The sequence below is a fragment of the Galeopterus variegatus genome, unplaced genomic scaffold (assembly GCF_000696425.1).
Source record: "Galeopterus variegatus unplaced genomic scaffold, G_variegatus-3.0.2 Scaffold4414, whole genome shotgun sequence".
In the NCBI taxonomy this organism is placed as follows: Eukaryota; Metazoa; Chordata; class Mammalia; order Dermoptera; family Cynocephalidae; genus Galeopterus; species Galeopterus variegatus.
Genome location: NW_007730525.1, coordinates 74312 through 89163, shown reverse-complemented (window position 1 = coordinate 89163; position 14852 = coordinate 74312). Strand labels below are relative to the sequence as shown.

The window sequence follows — 14852 nt, the reverse complement described above, 5'->3', positions numbered from 1 at the left end:
ACTGGCTGAGCGTGGTGCTGACAACACCAAGTCAAGGGTTAAGATCCCCTTACCGGTCATCTTTAAAAAAAAAAAAAAAAAAAAGAACAAGTTTGAGTGACATAGTGGCATACTTTAATGATAAAATCTGTCTTTAAAGTATGTATATTTACCCAAATATACATACTTAGTTCTAATGTGTAGAAATTTGGTATAGCTTAAATATTATGTCTTGAGAAGGAATAAAAAATAGTTGAATATTAACTAGAGTATCTGTGAATTCAAAATGTGTGATCTTGGGGAAAGCAGCAGCACCAGATCCAAGATGGTGGCCAGCAGGAGGCTGATGAAGGAGCTTGAAGAAATCCGCAAATGTGGAATGAAAAACTTCCGTAACATCCAGGTTGATGAAGCTAATTTATTGACTTGGCAAGGGCTTATTGTTCCTGACAACCCTCCATACGATAAGGGGGCCTTCAGAATCGAAATCAACTTTCCAGCAGAGTACCCATTCAAACCACCGAAGATCACATTTAAAACAAAGATATATCATCCAAACATCGATGAAAAGGGGCAGGTCTGTCTGCCAGTAATTAGTGCTGAAAACTGGAAGCCAGCAACCAAAACCGACCAAGTAATCCAGTCCTTCATAGCACTGGTGAACGACCCCCAGCCCGAGCACCCCCTTCGGGCTGACCTAGCTGAAGAATACTCTAAGGACCGTAAAAAATTCTGTAAGAATGCTGAAGAGTTTACAAAGAAATATGGGGAAAAGCGACCTGTGGACTAAAATCTGCCGTGATTGATTCCAGCAAGTGTGAGCAGAGACCCCAAGCAGTGCATTCAGACACCCCGCAAAGCAGGACTCTGTGGAAAATTGACACGTGCCACCGCCTGGCGTTCGCTTGTGGCAGTTACTAACTTTCTACAGTTTTCTTAATCAAAAGTGGTTTAGGTAACTTGTAAAGAAAGGATTAAAAATTTAAGATGTTCTAAAAAAAAAAAAAAAAAAAAATGTGTGATCTTTTGTGCAAACAATGAAGTAAATTTGCTCTTTAAAAAAAACTAACAGAAAAATATACAGAGCTTCTCAAATGAATATTAAGTACAAGATGATTTTATGCTTAATAAAAAGTAGGGTTCAAATATTTAAAATATTTTACATATATATTTAAGTTCAGAGTGAAAGATTTCAAGTAAGTACAGTATACTGATTGATAGTAAATTAAAATTGATGTACTGGTCAACATTTAGGGCATTCACATACCATATTTATTTTAGACAATTTACCCTTTTCTGTGGTAAATTCAATTAATGAGGGGTTGACCGGTTGGTTAGCTCAGTTGGTTAGAGCACAACCTTCTAATACCATGGTCATGGGTTCAGATCCCTGTGCCAGCCAACTGCTAGGAAAAAAATCAACAAAATTCAATTAATGAAGGACGCTGTTCATGTATAATAAATATTAATGTATATGCTGTTGTTGATAGCTATACTTTTATTATTCTCCTATTTCACTATTACAAGTACATCCCAGGTGACTGTTGACTGTACAGCTGCTTAATTATATAACTATGTGTACTGATTCTGCTGCTTACTGGGTGACCCTATAAAATTCTCTTTGTCTCCATGAGACCCTCCCTGTTTCTTCACCTGTGAAGCAGGGATATAAATGGTTTTTCATAGCTTCATTGTGATGATTAAATTAAGACATGTAAAGTATCTAGCCTTCAGTAGGTGCTCAAAGAAAAGGTTAGTTTCTTTCCTTTACAACCAAGTTCTATGTTAGCTATTTTAAAAAATAAGTTGTGTATATTTATACACCATCTTTTACCTATTCCAAGACACAATTTAACATCTCCAAAATTGCAATGCATCTTACAATCAATGGTGACTTTTGAAACAGATGGCAGCTGTGAAATAGTTGTCATTGCCTTCATGTGCAGTTTTTCTTTTTCATGTATACGCAGAGTGATATATGATACATACCTGTGTCATTTAATTGGTAGCATATCTTCTTTCTTAATGGCACATAAATTGACAGTGTGTCTTATAACTGATGGCACCTTAAATTCAATGAAATACTATAAGAATAGCCTCTTTGTCTTAAGCATAATAACAGCACTATTTCTTATTTATTATTTCATTTGTTCTTTTTACAGACTTTATGCAGTTGGTGGTCGTGATGGAAGTTCTTGTCTCAAATCAGTAGAATGTTTTGATCCTCATACGAATAAATGGACACTTTGTGCACAGATGTCAAAAAGGAGAGGCGGCGTAGGAGTAACAACCTGGAATGGATTGCTGTATGCTATTGGAGGACATGATGCTCCTGCATCCAACTTGACTTCCAGACTCTCAGACTGTGTGGAGAGGTAATTTCCAGTAAAGGAAAACTAGGGGGAATAAACAAACATAAGTCTCTGCTACTTCCAGATAAATTATAACTCTTTATTCGGCACTTACCACATGCCAGGCAGTTCTGTAGGAGCTTTGTAAACATTGAGATGTCAGCTCTGGCCATCCATCTGTCGTCTCCCAATGGCTTACTCAGGTTCTTTTCTCATCATATTACTGCCTACTTACTTAAACTTTACCTTAGAATTGGTTGCATAATTTACTAATTGAATCATATGAAAAACAGTTATTGTGTACCTATTCTGTACTGGACACTGCACCTAATAAGAAAAGATGCTTGATGGATTTATGAGAATGAATTTTAGGGGCTGGTGGCTAAATAAGAAATGAAAATGTTAGGGACATTTCTGACACATTTTGATATAAAATCATAAAAGGCTCATGATAAGGCTTAAAGGCTTAAACAAGTCATCCAAACTACCTCACAAAATTCAAGTATAGGGTCAGGTAGACAGCCTAATAGCAGTGGAAAATTTGGATGGTAGGTCAGGTTCCTATCTGTTATGTTCAATCTAGTTCAAGGAATGGAGAGAATGGATTTAGGAGCTAGAATCAATAGGAGTATGTATGAACACTCCAAAGCAGAAAGGTTCATACAGCAAAGTAAAAGGCAGCCATTGTGAGTGGAAAACAAAGAGTGATGGAAAGAGTGGCCAGAAAGGGGGGGAATGGGGTGGGGGTGGGGGCAGATCCTGTAGAGTCTTGAGGCATTATTAAGTATTTTGGATTTTATAGAAGAATAGGAAGTTCAGTGCCTCTTTGTGTGTGTGTGTGTGTGTGTGTGTGTGTGTGTGTGTGTGTGTGTGTGTGTGGACATGGTCAGATTTTAGGATATGTGTGATTTAGTTGTAAATCATGATAAGGAGGATAAAAGGTAAAATCAAGGTTTGTTGATAATGAGCACTTTCTGTGAAATAACAAGCAGACTTGGTTGTTGTTTTCTGAGAAAGCAGGAAAGTTACACCCGCATTTCATCTGTTTTGGGGAGAAAACAATTCAGACTATGCTTGTTACATGTTGCAATCCGGGAAAGGAATATGGAAGTCTTCATACACTTTGCCCCATAAATTATAGGCTCACTATAGTACTGCACCCAGTGAAAAGCTGTTCATTGACAAGAGGTATTAGAAGCAATATAGGTCATCTTAGCATGCAGTTCTATTTAAGATACCTCATGAAAGGAACAAAAAGCATGATTGAGACTGTAAGTCATTTTATTAGAGCTTAGCATATTGATCTCCCCAAGTTTTCAGTAGGCAACCTTAAAGCAGTTTTCAGTATTTACATTAGTTCCTTTTATGTGTTATACATCTGCTAAATGAATCCATAATACTGTAAGTTAAAAGATAACAGGATGTTAAAAATTTCTATTTTTCTGTAAAATATGTCCAAAAAAAAATTTTTTTACATAGCAGATAAGACAGAAGGTTGACTTAAAGAACAGAACTATTTTTATGTAAAATATTTTGAGAACGATTCAGCTTCAATTGTAAAATTTTATTTCAGATATGACCCCAAAACAGATATGTGGACTTCGGTGGCATCTATGAGCATTAGCAGAGATGCAGTGGGGGTCTGTTTACTTGGTGATAAATTATATGCTGTTGGAGGGTATGATGGACAAACTTATCTTAATACAGTGGAGGCTTATGATCCCCAGACAAATGAGTGGACCCAGGTATGGCATTTCATTTTTCATTGTTATACTTACTCTCTTTTTATTCAAACATTTCATTTGGTAAAACAGATCCTCTATATTTTGTTCACTATTGAAATATATAGCGTAAATATGATAAAGTCACCTCTTCATTAAATGTGAGAAAACAAGAGACAATGCTTAATTTTACAATATAATTAAAATCCAAAATTACCTATGATGTATAAGTTAATACTCAGATAAATTATTAATTGATCTGCCACCACTGGCTTGATGAAATGTTATGGCACTGATAGAGCCGACAGGATAACAGGAGGACTACAACAAAGGGAGGTGGAATTGTGGAAAATAAGAAAAAGGATGGTAATCAAAAAAATTTTGAACAACTTACCCATACATGAACAATAATTTTTAAATATTCAAGCCACTGATATTTGAGAGCAGATTAAATTTCTGGTCATAACCTAGTGAAGATGGCAACCCTAAATTACATTAACAAATAAGAAACTTGACATGGCAAGCTTATTAATGAAAGAATTCCACCATGTCTATTTCTGGGAGGGCCTAGAACTTCTAAAAATAATCTTTTGAGATCTTTTATTTCATCATCACCAATGACAGACTCAGGAATTTTGTGCTTGTAACACCCAATTCAGTATCTGGTACACAAAAGAAGCTCAATAAATGTTTAATTGAGCCAAGGTTTTCTTACATGCAAGGAGCAATGGTAAGTATTGCTCAAGAAAATAAAACTTAGGAGAATCCTGCTGTCACAGAACTTAATTTCTTAGGTAGGTAAGATCTACACATGCAAGGGAAGAACCCACAATATACAGCAACTGGCATTAAGTATCCCATGGTATGGACAGTGAGTGGTATAGGAAATAAAAGAGAAAATAAAGTCATCGTTAGGAGGGTTGTAGTAAGAAAGTAGGATTTAAGCTAAGCCTTAGTGAGTTGATCCAATTCAAAAATGTTGGAAAGAGAGGAGAAATAGTGTAAGAAAATGTCACTGAAGCAGACATAGATATGTTGAGGAAGTACGGCTGGATATAAGGATCCACACTTGAGAAAAGTAGGAGTTCTTATTGGAGAGGAAGGATGGGGTCAGAATGGAGATCCATGAAGGCCAAGCCAAAGAGTTTGGTAATGAGAAGCCAGCAGAGACTTTTAACCAAGAGAGTGATGCAGTTGGGTATGGGGTAAGTAGGGTTAGGGGCAGGGGAAGTGAAAGCTGGACAAAAAGAAAACATTTAGAAGATTGCTTCAGTTGCAAGGCTTGAAGTGTTAAATATAGATGGACTCACGAGATATTACCAAGTACTGTCAGTCTTTATATACTCATATTTATTGGGTTAGATTGGGAGGTATAGCCTCTGAAGAAAGCAGTAAAGGAATGATCAGAGAGGTTCTTACAAGATAATAGAATAGAGCATTTAAAGGGAGGAGAGGGAGTTTCAACACTATTCGGAAGAGTGAAGATAATTTGTCATTCATGACGTTGTGGGGCTCTCTGAGAATGTGACAGAAGCAGAAGCTATCACACAGTTTAAAAAGTAAAGAGAAGAATAAAATGTGGGAGCTAGAGGAGCATGTAATTTTAAAATGATGATGATAGAAAGTTAACATCTATTGAACACATTTTATGTACCAGTTCTATTCTAAAGCACTTTACATTAAAGAATTCCCCCAGCAACCCTATATGGTAAGTACTGTTATTTCCTCACTGTACAGGATGAGGAATCTGAGAAACAGAGAGGTTGAATAGCTAACCCAAGGTCACATAGCAATAAATGGTGGAGTTAGAATTTGAGCCAAGAATTTTTTTCACAATAGATATGACAATAAGAGGATAAAGAGAGATTCAAAATGCTAGAAAGAAAGAGCAAAACTGAAGGGCACCTTCCTCAAAGAAGGGCAGGAAACAGAATTGAGAGCAAAGACTGGTCATCCTCAGATGGGAGGAAAGATCTTATCCTCCAAGACTTGAGGAAAAGATGAGGATGAGTGTAGAAAGGTACATGGAGTTTTTAAGTGAAGAGAAAGATAGGGAAAAAAGGACTTAGATTGTGTGACCTTGATCTTATTTTTTAACTAAGTGTGATCACTTGGCGGAAGGAGGGAGGAAGAAGTAAGATTAAGGGCTTTAGTTATAGCTACAGGATTTCATTAGAAATTACATGATTACCTAGAATAGGGAAAAAAGGACTTAGATTGTGTGACCTTGATCTTATTTTTTAACTAAGTGTGATCACTTGGCGGAAGGAGGGAGGAAGAAATAAGATTAAGGGCTTTAGTTATAGCTACAGGATTTCATTAGAAATTACATGATTACCTAGAATCAGCCTCCCACTATGGCAGAAATAATTGCGAATGACAACCAAGTAGCCCAAAAAGAGATAAAAGAATTTCTTTTTCTGAGATGTATTTGATTTGAGTCCTTAGGCCAGTTATAAGAAACCTCTATTGGCCAGTATTTTAGACATGTTATTACAGATAATTAATACTTTATGTTGAATCACTCTGTATCAAAATTAATAATCTGCAACCACATAACTATTTTGTTTGCATGTCACCTGTATTACTATTTTAAGCACCTAAAAATGCAAACTTAAAACCATAGTATCTGAAAAATAAATGTTTTCCTTTCAATATTCTGACAAATAGACAAGAGGATAGGGATTGAAATGAGATTACAAAGTCTTAAGCCACCACCCACCCCATTGCCAACCTTGACCCAAAGCAAGAGGTGACTGCCTTGTATTTAATAAATTCTCTAAGCTAAACTTTCTAGCTGGTTGTCATGACAGTGTCAACTATTCACAATGTAGAGACTTAGTGTCTTGGGTGATTTGAGAAAAGCTGCTAATTACAAACTGACATTTTGATGTAAATGACTGAGAGGTCACTTCTACACTACTGTAAATAGATACAGTTTTAAAATAGGTTATGGGCCGGCCCGGTGGCGCACTGCTACAGTGCACCACTTGGGAGCGCAGCGGCGCTCCCACCGAGGGTTCGGATCCCACATACAGACCGGTTCCCGCTCACTGGCTGAGCGAGGTGCGGGCGCAACACCGAGGGTTGCGATCCCGTTGCCGGTCCCGGTCCAGTACGGGCGCGACACTGAGGGTTGCAATCCGTTGCCGGTCACAAAAAAAAGACAAAAAGGAAAAAAAATAAATAAATAAAAAATAAAATAGGTTATTTGTTCAATGAGTTATAACAGTGATCAGAACAACTGGTTCAGATGGAGAATTCTCTTACAATTGTAGTCTGGTCTGTTCATAAAATCCACTTGTTGGTCTGGGGGGAAGTCAAACTGATTAGGAAGTCATTTTGGTATTGTGAATTTGACAAAAACACTTTATTACATACCCTAACATACATAAGTACAAAGCAAACTTTCTTAGTATTTTGTATTAGTCACCTCCACCCCCACCCCAACTCCTAATATTTTAACTCTCTTAGATTAAATGTATAGATTCTTACCATGTTCAGAGTAGTTCTTCAAAAACTATCCTTGTTCACACTTTTATTTCCACTGTGAATTGTCCAGTGTCTAAGGTCTTTAAAGAAATACAGTAAGTGAAAGATTTAACAATTGTTCCTTATCCATAAATTAAGATTATATTCTTTCCCCTAGCATCCCTTCCCCACTTCTATCTCGCTGTCATAGAGCTCATTCATTTTGTTTCCACAGCTAGGGAGTTAGATGGGTGGTATTTGCTATTTATTTACTCTGCTAAAAAGTAGTAGAATGGGTTTAAAGTTTTCGGCCATACACATAGAAGGCAGTCAATAAATGTGAAGTTTCTGGTTCCTCTGGAAAAAGCAGATTCCCAGGCTTGTGGTGTATTTTGTGTACTATCTGAGATAGCACGGCTGTTAGAGGACCTCACTAGATAACACTTGATATTTTCTCTATATTGGTCACAAAGTTACTTTAAGTGTTCAGCATGCTTTCATATCCATATTATACATCATTTTGGCCAAAACATAGTGTTTCATGTAGACTAATTCCTGAGCTATTAAAAAAATCACCTTGAAAAAGGAGTGAATACTACATAATCATGTGATATACCTAGAACAATTTGGGGGTTTTTTTTGTCTTTTTCTGTGTCCGGCAACGGATCGCAACCCTCAGTGTCGCCCCCGTACCGGACCGGCAACGGGATCGCAGCCCTCGGTGTTGCTCCCGCGCCTCGCTCAGCCAGTGAACGGGAACCGGTCTGTATGTGGGATCCGAACCCTCGGCAGGAGCGCCGCCGCGCTTCCCAAGCGGCGCACTATAGCAGTGCGCCACCAGGCCGGCCCCCTTAGAACAATTTGGATTATAAAACTTTGATATCAGGATAGGGTCTTGGGGAAGGGACCAGGCCAGCAACAGGCTGGGGCAGCAGGGGGTTGGCAGCAGCTCTTTGCCAACAGTACAGACAATTTCAGTATTTCACTAACTGGTGTAGCATTATCGATATTTTTACCTAACAAATCCAACACATCTCTTTTTGTTTCATTTTTAGGTTGCTCCGCTGTGCCTAGGAAGAGCTGGGGCTTGCGTTGTGACTGTAAAATTATAACTTAGTGCTTTGTTTTCTAAATGAAGATATCCTCTTCCTTTAGTAACTTCGTACAGTTATTCTACTATCAATGGATACATTTTTAGTAAATGTGCAGTGCCACATTCCTGGGCACAAAGTGCCTGATCCCAAAGTGAAGATGTTAAAACAAAGGAGGGAAGGAGTGGTTGGACCAGGATTATATACTTTCATTTCTTAGTATATCAAAAGTACAGCTGGTGGATTGTGAACATATGTTCCTGATATAAAATATGAGGACAAATATGCTGCTCTGAAACACAACCCAGTGCTAACAGAATTTCATGGATTCATAACCAAGAACATTTTACTCACATTGCACTGTAATAAAATAAAACACACCAGATAAAAATTCTAAAATATTGCTTTGTAAGTTTAACATACATGAGTCGGAGTAATTTTTATTTGTTTGCTTGCTTGTTTAACTACATCCACTATTTTAATGACATACTAAAGACTATACTATTTACTTTTTGCAGAAACAGCTGCATTATATATGCTTCGTTTGTGGATTTTATTTGTAGAATTGGTTCAGTCCAGTGAATAGAGAAAAACATTGAGTTAAAAGAACAGTGACCAAATAAAAACTTGATATGACCTTTGGGGTACATTTAAATATTTATTCCATTACATCTAGATTCACCAAGAACTATATATTATGATATTCCTAAATTGTCAATGAAACATGGCATTTTACATTAAACTTGATATGCAAATTTATGTAAAGAAAATAAATGTTATATACCCTATAATGTTCTTTCACCTAACTAGTATTTAATTATATGAATTTGTTTTATATTATAAAAGATGTTTTGATTTTGTCTTTTGATATTGACAAAACTGTTTTGCTATTGTTATGTTTTCAAGTCTGTATTAGCCTCCCCTGCCTTGTTTCTTATGTTTTGCCACAGTTAATAACCCATTGTGCTTCTTTGTAATCAAACAGTTTTAGGGGAATGGGCTTACTGTATGTTTGAAAAATAAGTTTAAAGTGTTTGTTACCCTCAGTTTTGTACATTTATAAACTCTGACTACATATGTGTACGTTAATACTGTCAGTGAATTGTTTATTGTTTGCAAAAATGCACGGGGCAGTAACATTTTGTGATAAACTCTATAAGGTATATCATTAACTTATATCTTAATATAAAACGAGTATAAACTAAATTCCAATCTTTTAAAATACATTGTTATGGTTAATGTGTTCTTATATTTTATATCAGGGTAGGCTTTATTTTAGTTTTAATTTAAAAATTAAAATACTTTTTCTTTAATGATCTGATTTTTGAATGCACATAAAATATTTCTACCTTAGAACCCAAGAAAGCAAGTCCTTCAATTTCCAAACAAATCATTTAGTAATTTTACTGGTGTGATCACTAAGAAAATAATGGTGGCAGTGACTTATCATATATTAATATTTCATGTATTCAATATATTATAGATATGAATTCAATTATTTTCCTGACAAGGAGAAATCGGCTGTGGGTTATACTTAGGGGAAGGGAGGAAAGAAAAGGAAAAAGTATAAGAAACGAAACAAAAATTTTTAAAAAAGAATGTCAATACATTGTCTCCTCCTTGTGGAGGCTTAGATCTGCAGTTGTGCTTTGGAACATTCATTATCCACTCTCTGGTTCCCCATGGCCCACAGTTGGGGACCAGACTCACATTAAAATAAAGGAATTGATTTTCCTCTCCAAGGACCTTGCTTTCCTTGACGGGATTTTCTACTCTGATAAAGGGCCTCTCTGATACAGTTTTGTAGTCAATAGGACCTGCTTTTCTGGATACTATTAAGAGAACCATTTTTTTCAAGTGACACGGCATTTGCCAAGACTTTCATTCCTCTCTCAGTTCAGGGTCTTATAAATCTAGAGAAAAATATGGCTCTTCTTGTATCTACCATCCAACATTTGTGCCTTGACTTTTACTATTAGCCTATCGCTTGAGCTATCTAGACCCTCTTTATTTTAAGCCCAATTAATGACCACCTTATAAAAAAAATTTGCTAATGATTATTCAATGCTTATTATGAAACAGGAACCAAGTATTTTATATGTATTAGTGCACTTAATCCTCCCAACAACCTTACGAGGTAGGCTCTATTATTAATCCCTTCTTTACAGTTAGGAAATGGGCTTAGAGAGGTAAACCTAAGATTACATATAGCAAGTAAGTAGCAGAGTGGGGATTCAAATGCAGGCAGTCTGACTCAAGAGTCTTCACTCTTACCATTCCTGCCTCTAGGTAGAAAAAGAGGTTTCATTTTATGTGAGGAATGATTTATTTTAATAAAAAGAAAAATTAAGAGGGTTATGCTCTTTAGTAATAAAGTTAATGCCAGTCAAACCCCATCAGAAAATTCTGGTTCCTTAGCATTTGGGGAAGTTTTTTGTTTAAATTTCTTATGGAATTTTATATACACTTGGCTTTAAGAAAAGTAAATATAAGAAAACATATATTTATAAAGTTTTATAAATATATGATAAGCTGCATGGTATTTTGGGTAACTAAATTATAAACAAGTTTATTCATCAAAAATAAGCATTATTGCCAACAAATTAGATAACCTACATGAATTGGACAAATTCTTAGAAATATACGAGTTACCAAAACTCACTCAAGAGGAAATAAAAAATCTGAACAGACCTATAACAGTAAAGAGATTGAATCAGTAATCAAATACTTCCCAACAAAGAAAGCCCAGGACTAGATGAGTTCACTGGTGAACTCTACCACACATATAAAGAAGAATTAACATGAATCCTTCTCAAATCTTTCCAAGAAACAGGAAGAGGAGAGAACACTGTAACTCATTCTATAAGGCCAGCCTTATCTTGATACCAAAGCCAGACAAAGACATCACAAAAAAAACCTTCAATCCAATATCCCTTATGAATGTAGATGCAAAATACTAGCAGGCCAAATACAACAGTACATTAAAAAGATTATACACCATGACCAAATGAGATTTATCACAGGAATACAGGGAGTTCGACATGCAAAAATCAGTCAATGAAAGTAATAGACCTCATTAATAGAATGAATGGGGGGAACCAACATAATCATCTCAATTGATAAGAAAAAGCATTTGACAAAATCCAACAGCCTTTCATGGCAAAAACACTCAGCAGACCAGGAAGAAATGGGAACTTCCTTAACCTAATAAAAGCTGTTCATAAAAACCCACAGCTAACAACATATTCAATAGTAAAAGACTGTACACTTTACCTCTAAGATCAGCAAAATGCCTGCTTTCCCTATTGCTAGTCAACAGTGTACTAGAAGTTCTAGTCAGAGCAATTAGGAAAGAAAAAGTAATAAAAGAAACCCCAGTTAGAAAGGAAGCAGTAAAACTATATTTACAGACAACATGATCCTATATATTAAAAATCATAAAGAATCCACACACACAAAAAGCCATTACAGGTAATAAAAAATTTCAGTAATGTTGCAGGATGTAAGATCAACACACAAAAGTCAGTTGTATTTCTATACACTAGCAAAAATTCAAGAAGTAAATTTTTAAAATTCCATTTATAATAACATGAAAAAGAATAAAATACTTGGGAATAAATTTAACCGAGGAGATGCAAGACTTGTACACTTGAAAAGTACAAAACACTGCTGGAAGAAAGAAAAGACCTTAGCAAATGGAAGACATCCTGTGTTCACAGATTGGAAGACTTAACATTGTTAAAATGGCATTAGTCCCAGTATTAGTCTACAGATTAAATGCAATCTCTATCAAAATCCCAATGGCCTTTTTGCAGAAATTGAAAAGCTGATCTCAAAATTCAAATGTAATTGCAAGGGACCCAAAGGGGCCAAACCAATCTTGAAGAAGAAAAAAGAGGACTCACATTTTCTGATTTCAGAATTTACTACAAAGCTACATTAACACAATCAGTGTGGTACTGGTATAAAAATAAACATATAGACCAATGGAATAGAATAAATAGTCCAGAGATAAACTATGGTTAATACAGTATGGTCCATTGATTATTGACAAAGCTGCCAAGACCTTCAGTGGAGACAGAATTGATAGTCTCTTCAACAAATGGTGCTGAGACAACTGGATATTCACATACAAAAGAATGGAGTTGGACCCTTACTTCACACCACATACAAAGACTAGTTCAAAATAGATCAAAGACCTAAACATAAGAGCTAAAACTGAGAAGAAAACAGGCATAAATCTTCATGATTTTGGATTTGGCAATGATTTCTTAGATATGACAACAAAAACACAAGCAACAAAAGTTAAAATATATGAATTAGACTTCTTCAAAGTTAAAAGCTTCTGTATGTGAAAGGACTATATGAAGAAAATGAAAAGATAACCGACAGAATGGGAGAAAATACAAGTATTTGCAAGTCATATATCTGGTAAGGGACCAGAATCCAGAATCTATGAGGAACTCCTACTCTCAACAACAAAAAGACAAACAACCCTATTTCAAAATGGGCAAAAGACTTAGATATTTCTCCAATGACAATGTACAAATGGCCAACAAGCACATGAAAAGATGTTCAACATCATCAGTCATTGTACAAATTAACATTACAATAAGATACCACTTTCACCTACTAGAATGGGTATAATTTTGAAAACAAAATAGCTGTTGGAGAGGATGTGGAGAAATTAGAACCTTCGTTCATTGCTGGTAGGAATGTGAAATGGTGCAGCTGCTGTAAAAAACAGTTTGACAGTTCCTCAATAAATTAAATATAGAATTACCATATGACCCAGCAATTCCACTCCTGGGAATATACCAAAAAGAACTGAAAACAGGTGTTCAAACAAAAACTGACATACAAATATTCATAGCAACACTGGTCTCAATAGCCAAAAGGTGGAAACAACCCAAATGTTCATTATCTGATGAATAGACAGACAAATTGTGGCATATACAAAAAATGGAGTTTATTCAGCCATAAAGAGAAATGAAGTACTGAGACATGGGTGAGCCTTCAATACATCATGCTAAGTGAAAGAAACCAGACACAAAAGACCACATACAGTATGATTCCCTTTATATTAAATTTCCATAATAGGCAAATCCACAGAGACAGAAAGCAGATTAGTGTTTGTCAGGGGCTGAAGGGAAGGCAGGGTAAGGAGTGACGTTTAATGAGTAAAAAGTTTCCTTTTGGGGTGAACAAAATGTTTTGGAACTAATTATTAGTGATGATTGTGTAACAGGCTGAACAGAAGTGACTCCGTTTTGTTAAACTTCTAAATTAAAAAGTTTTTTTTTCTTACTCTTGTAACCTGAGCTGCATAGCTTACAGCTGGACATTAGAGTGCAATGATTCTTGTTCACATGATTCCGAGAACGAAATGACTCCTGCTCACACTGTGCATAGAGTAATTACAGAAGAAGGGCTGGCCCGTGCCTCACTTGGAGAGCGTGGTGCTGACAGCACCAAGTCAAGGGTCATCTCCTTACCGGTCATCTTAAAAAATAAATAAAGAAAGAAAGAATAATGATAGAAGAAATTATTAACCCAGGTGGCCATTCTTTACTAGCTTACTAACTAGATCTTTTTGAGGCTAACAGAAACTGAATCCGTGACTTGACTTCATGGAGGATGGCCACCATGAATCAGCTCCCACCCAAGAAGTTCTTTCACGTTTATCTGCAATTTTATGATTATGCCTGCACCATGAATCAGCCCCGACTACCACCTGTCCCTATAAAGCCGTTTGGCCAGTCTGGGAAAAGCAGAGATGGTCTTTGAGACATGAGTCCATTTCCCAGGCTGCCGGCTTCCTGATTAAAGGCCACGTTTCCTTATACCAGCACTTGTCTCTCAATTACTGGCTATTGAGCGGCAAGCAAACAGACCTTTGGGGTCTCGGTAACAGTTGCTCACCATGGAGAAGGTACTAAATGTCAATAATGGTAAATTTTATATATATTTTACCACAATTTTTAAAAAGCTTTATTAGGTACATTACAAAGTGCCATTTAAATGTCATAACAATAGCATTCTATACAGATCACTAAAATTAAAACTCTGGGTTTATATGCTTCCCAAAGAGGATTTTCTTTTTAGTGAAATTTACAAAGAAACAGATTATTAAAAATCTGACAGAAAGGCTGCTTAGATCTAAGTCCCGTCTAAGAAGAGAGTAAGAAACACAACAAACATATGGGTGAAGTTTGATTGCGAGCTCTTCCCCAATGCCT

At 36.1% G+C, this 14852-nt stretch overlaps 1 protein-coding gene and 1 pseudogene across 2 annotated transcripts in view; both read left to right on the top strand.

Annotated features, from left to right (window-relative positions):
• KLHL5 (kelch-like family member 5) overlaps positions 1 to 9839 on the top strand; it is a 50806-nt gene extending 40967 nt beyond the window's left edge. The window contains exons 9-11 of the mRNA XM_008587530.1: positions 2142 to 2354; positions 3904 to 4075; positions 8578 to 9839. Of these exons, the coding sequence (XP_008585752.1) occupies positions 2142 to 2354; positions 3904 to 4075; positions 8578 to 8634 (442 nt within the window). The 3' untranslated portion in view covers positions 8635 to 9839. The remainder of the gene's footprint in view (positions 1 to 2141; positions 2355 to 3903; positions 4076 to 8577) is intronic.
• On the top strand, positions 289 to 994 carry LOC103603053 (annotated as a pseudogene). Its single transcript, XR_551576.1, has one exon. The product of XR_551576.1 is annotated as a ubiquitin-conjugating enzyme E2 L3 pseudogene (transcript).
• Positions 9840 to 14852: the final 5013 nt, after the last annotated feature.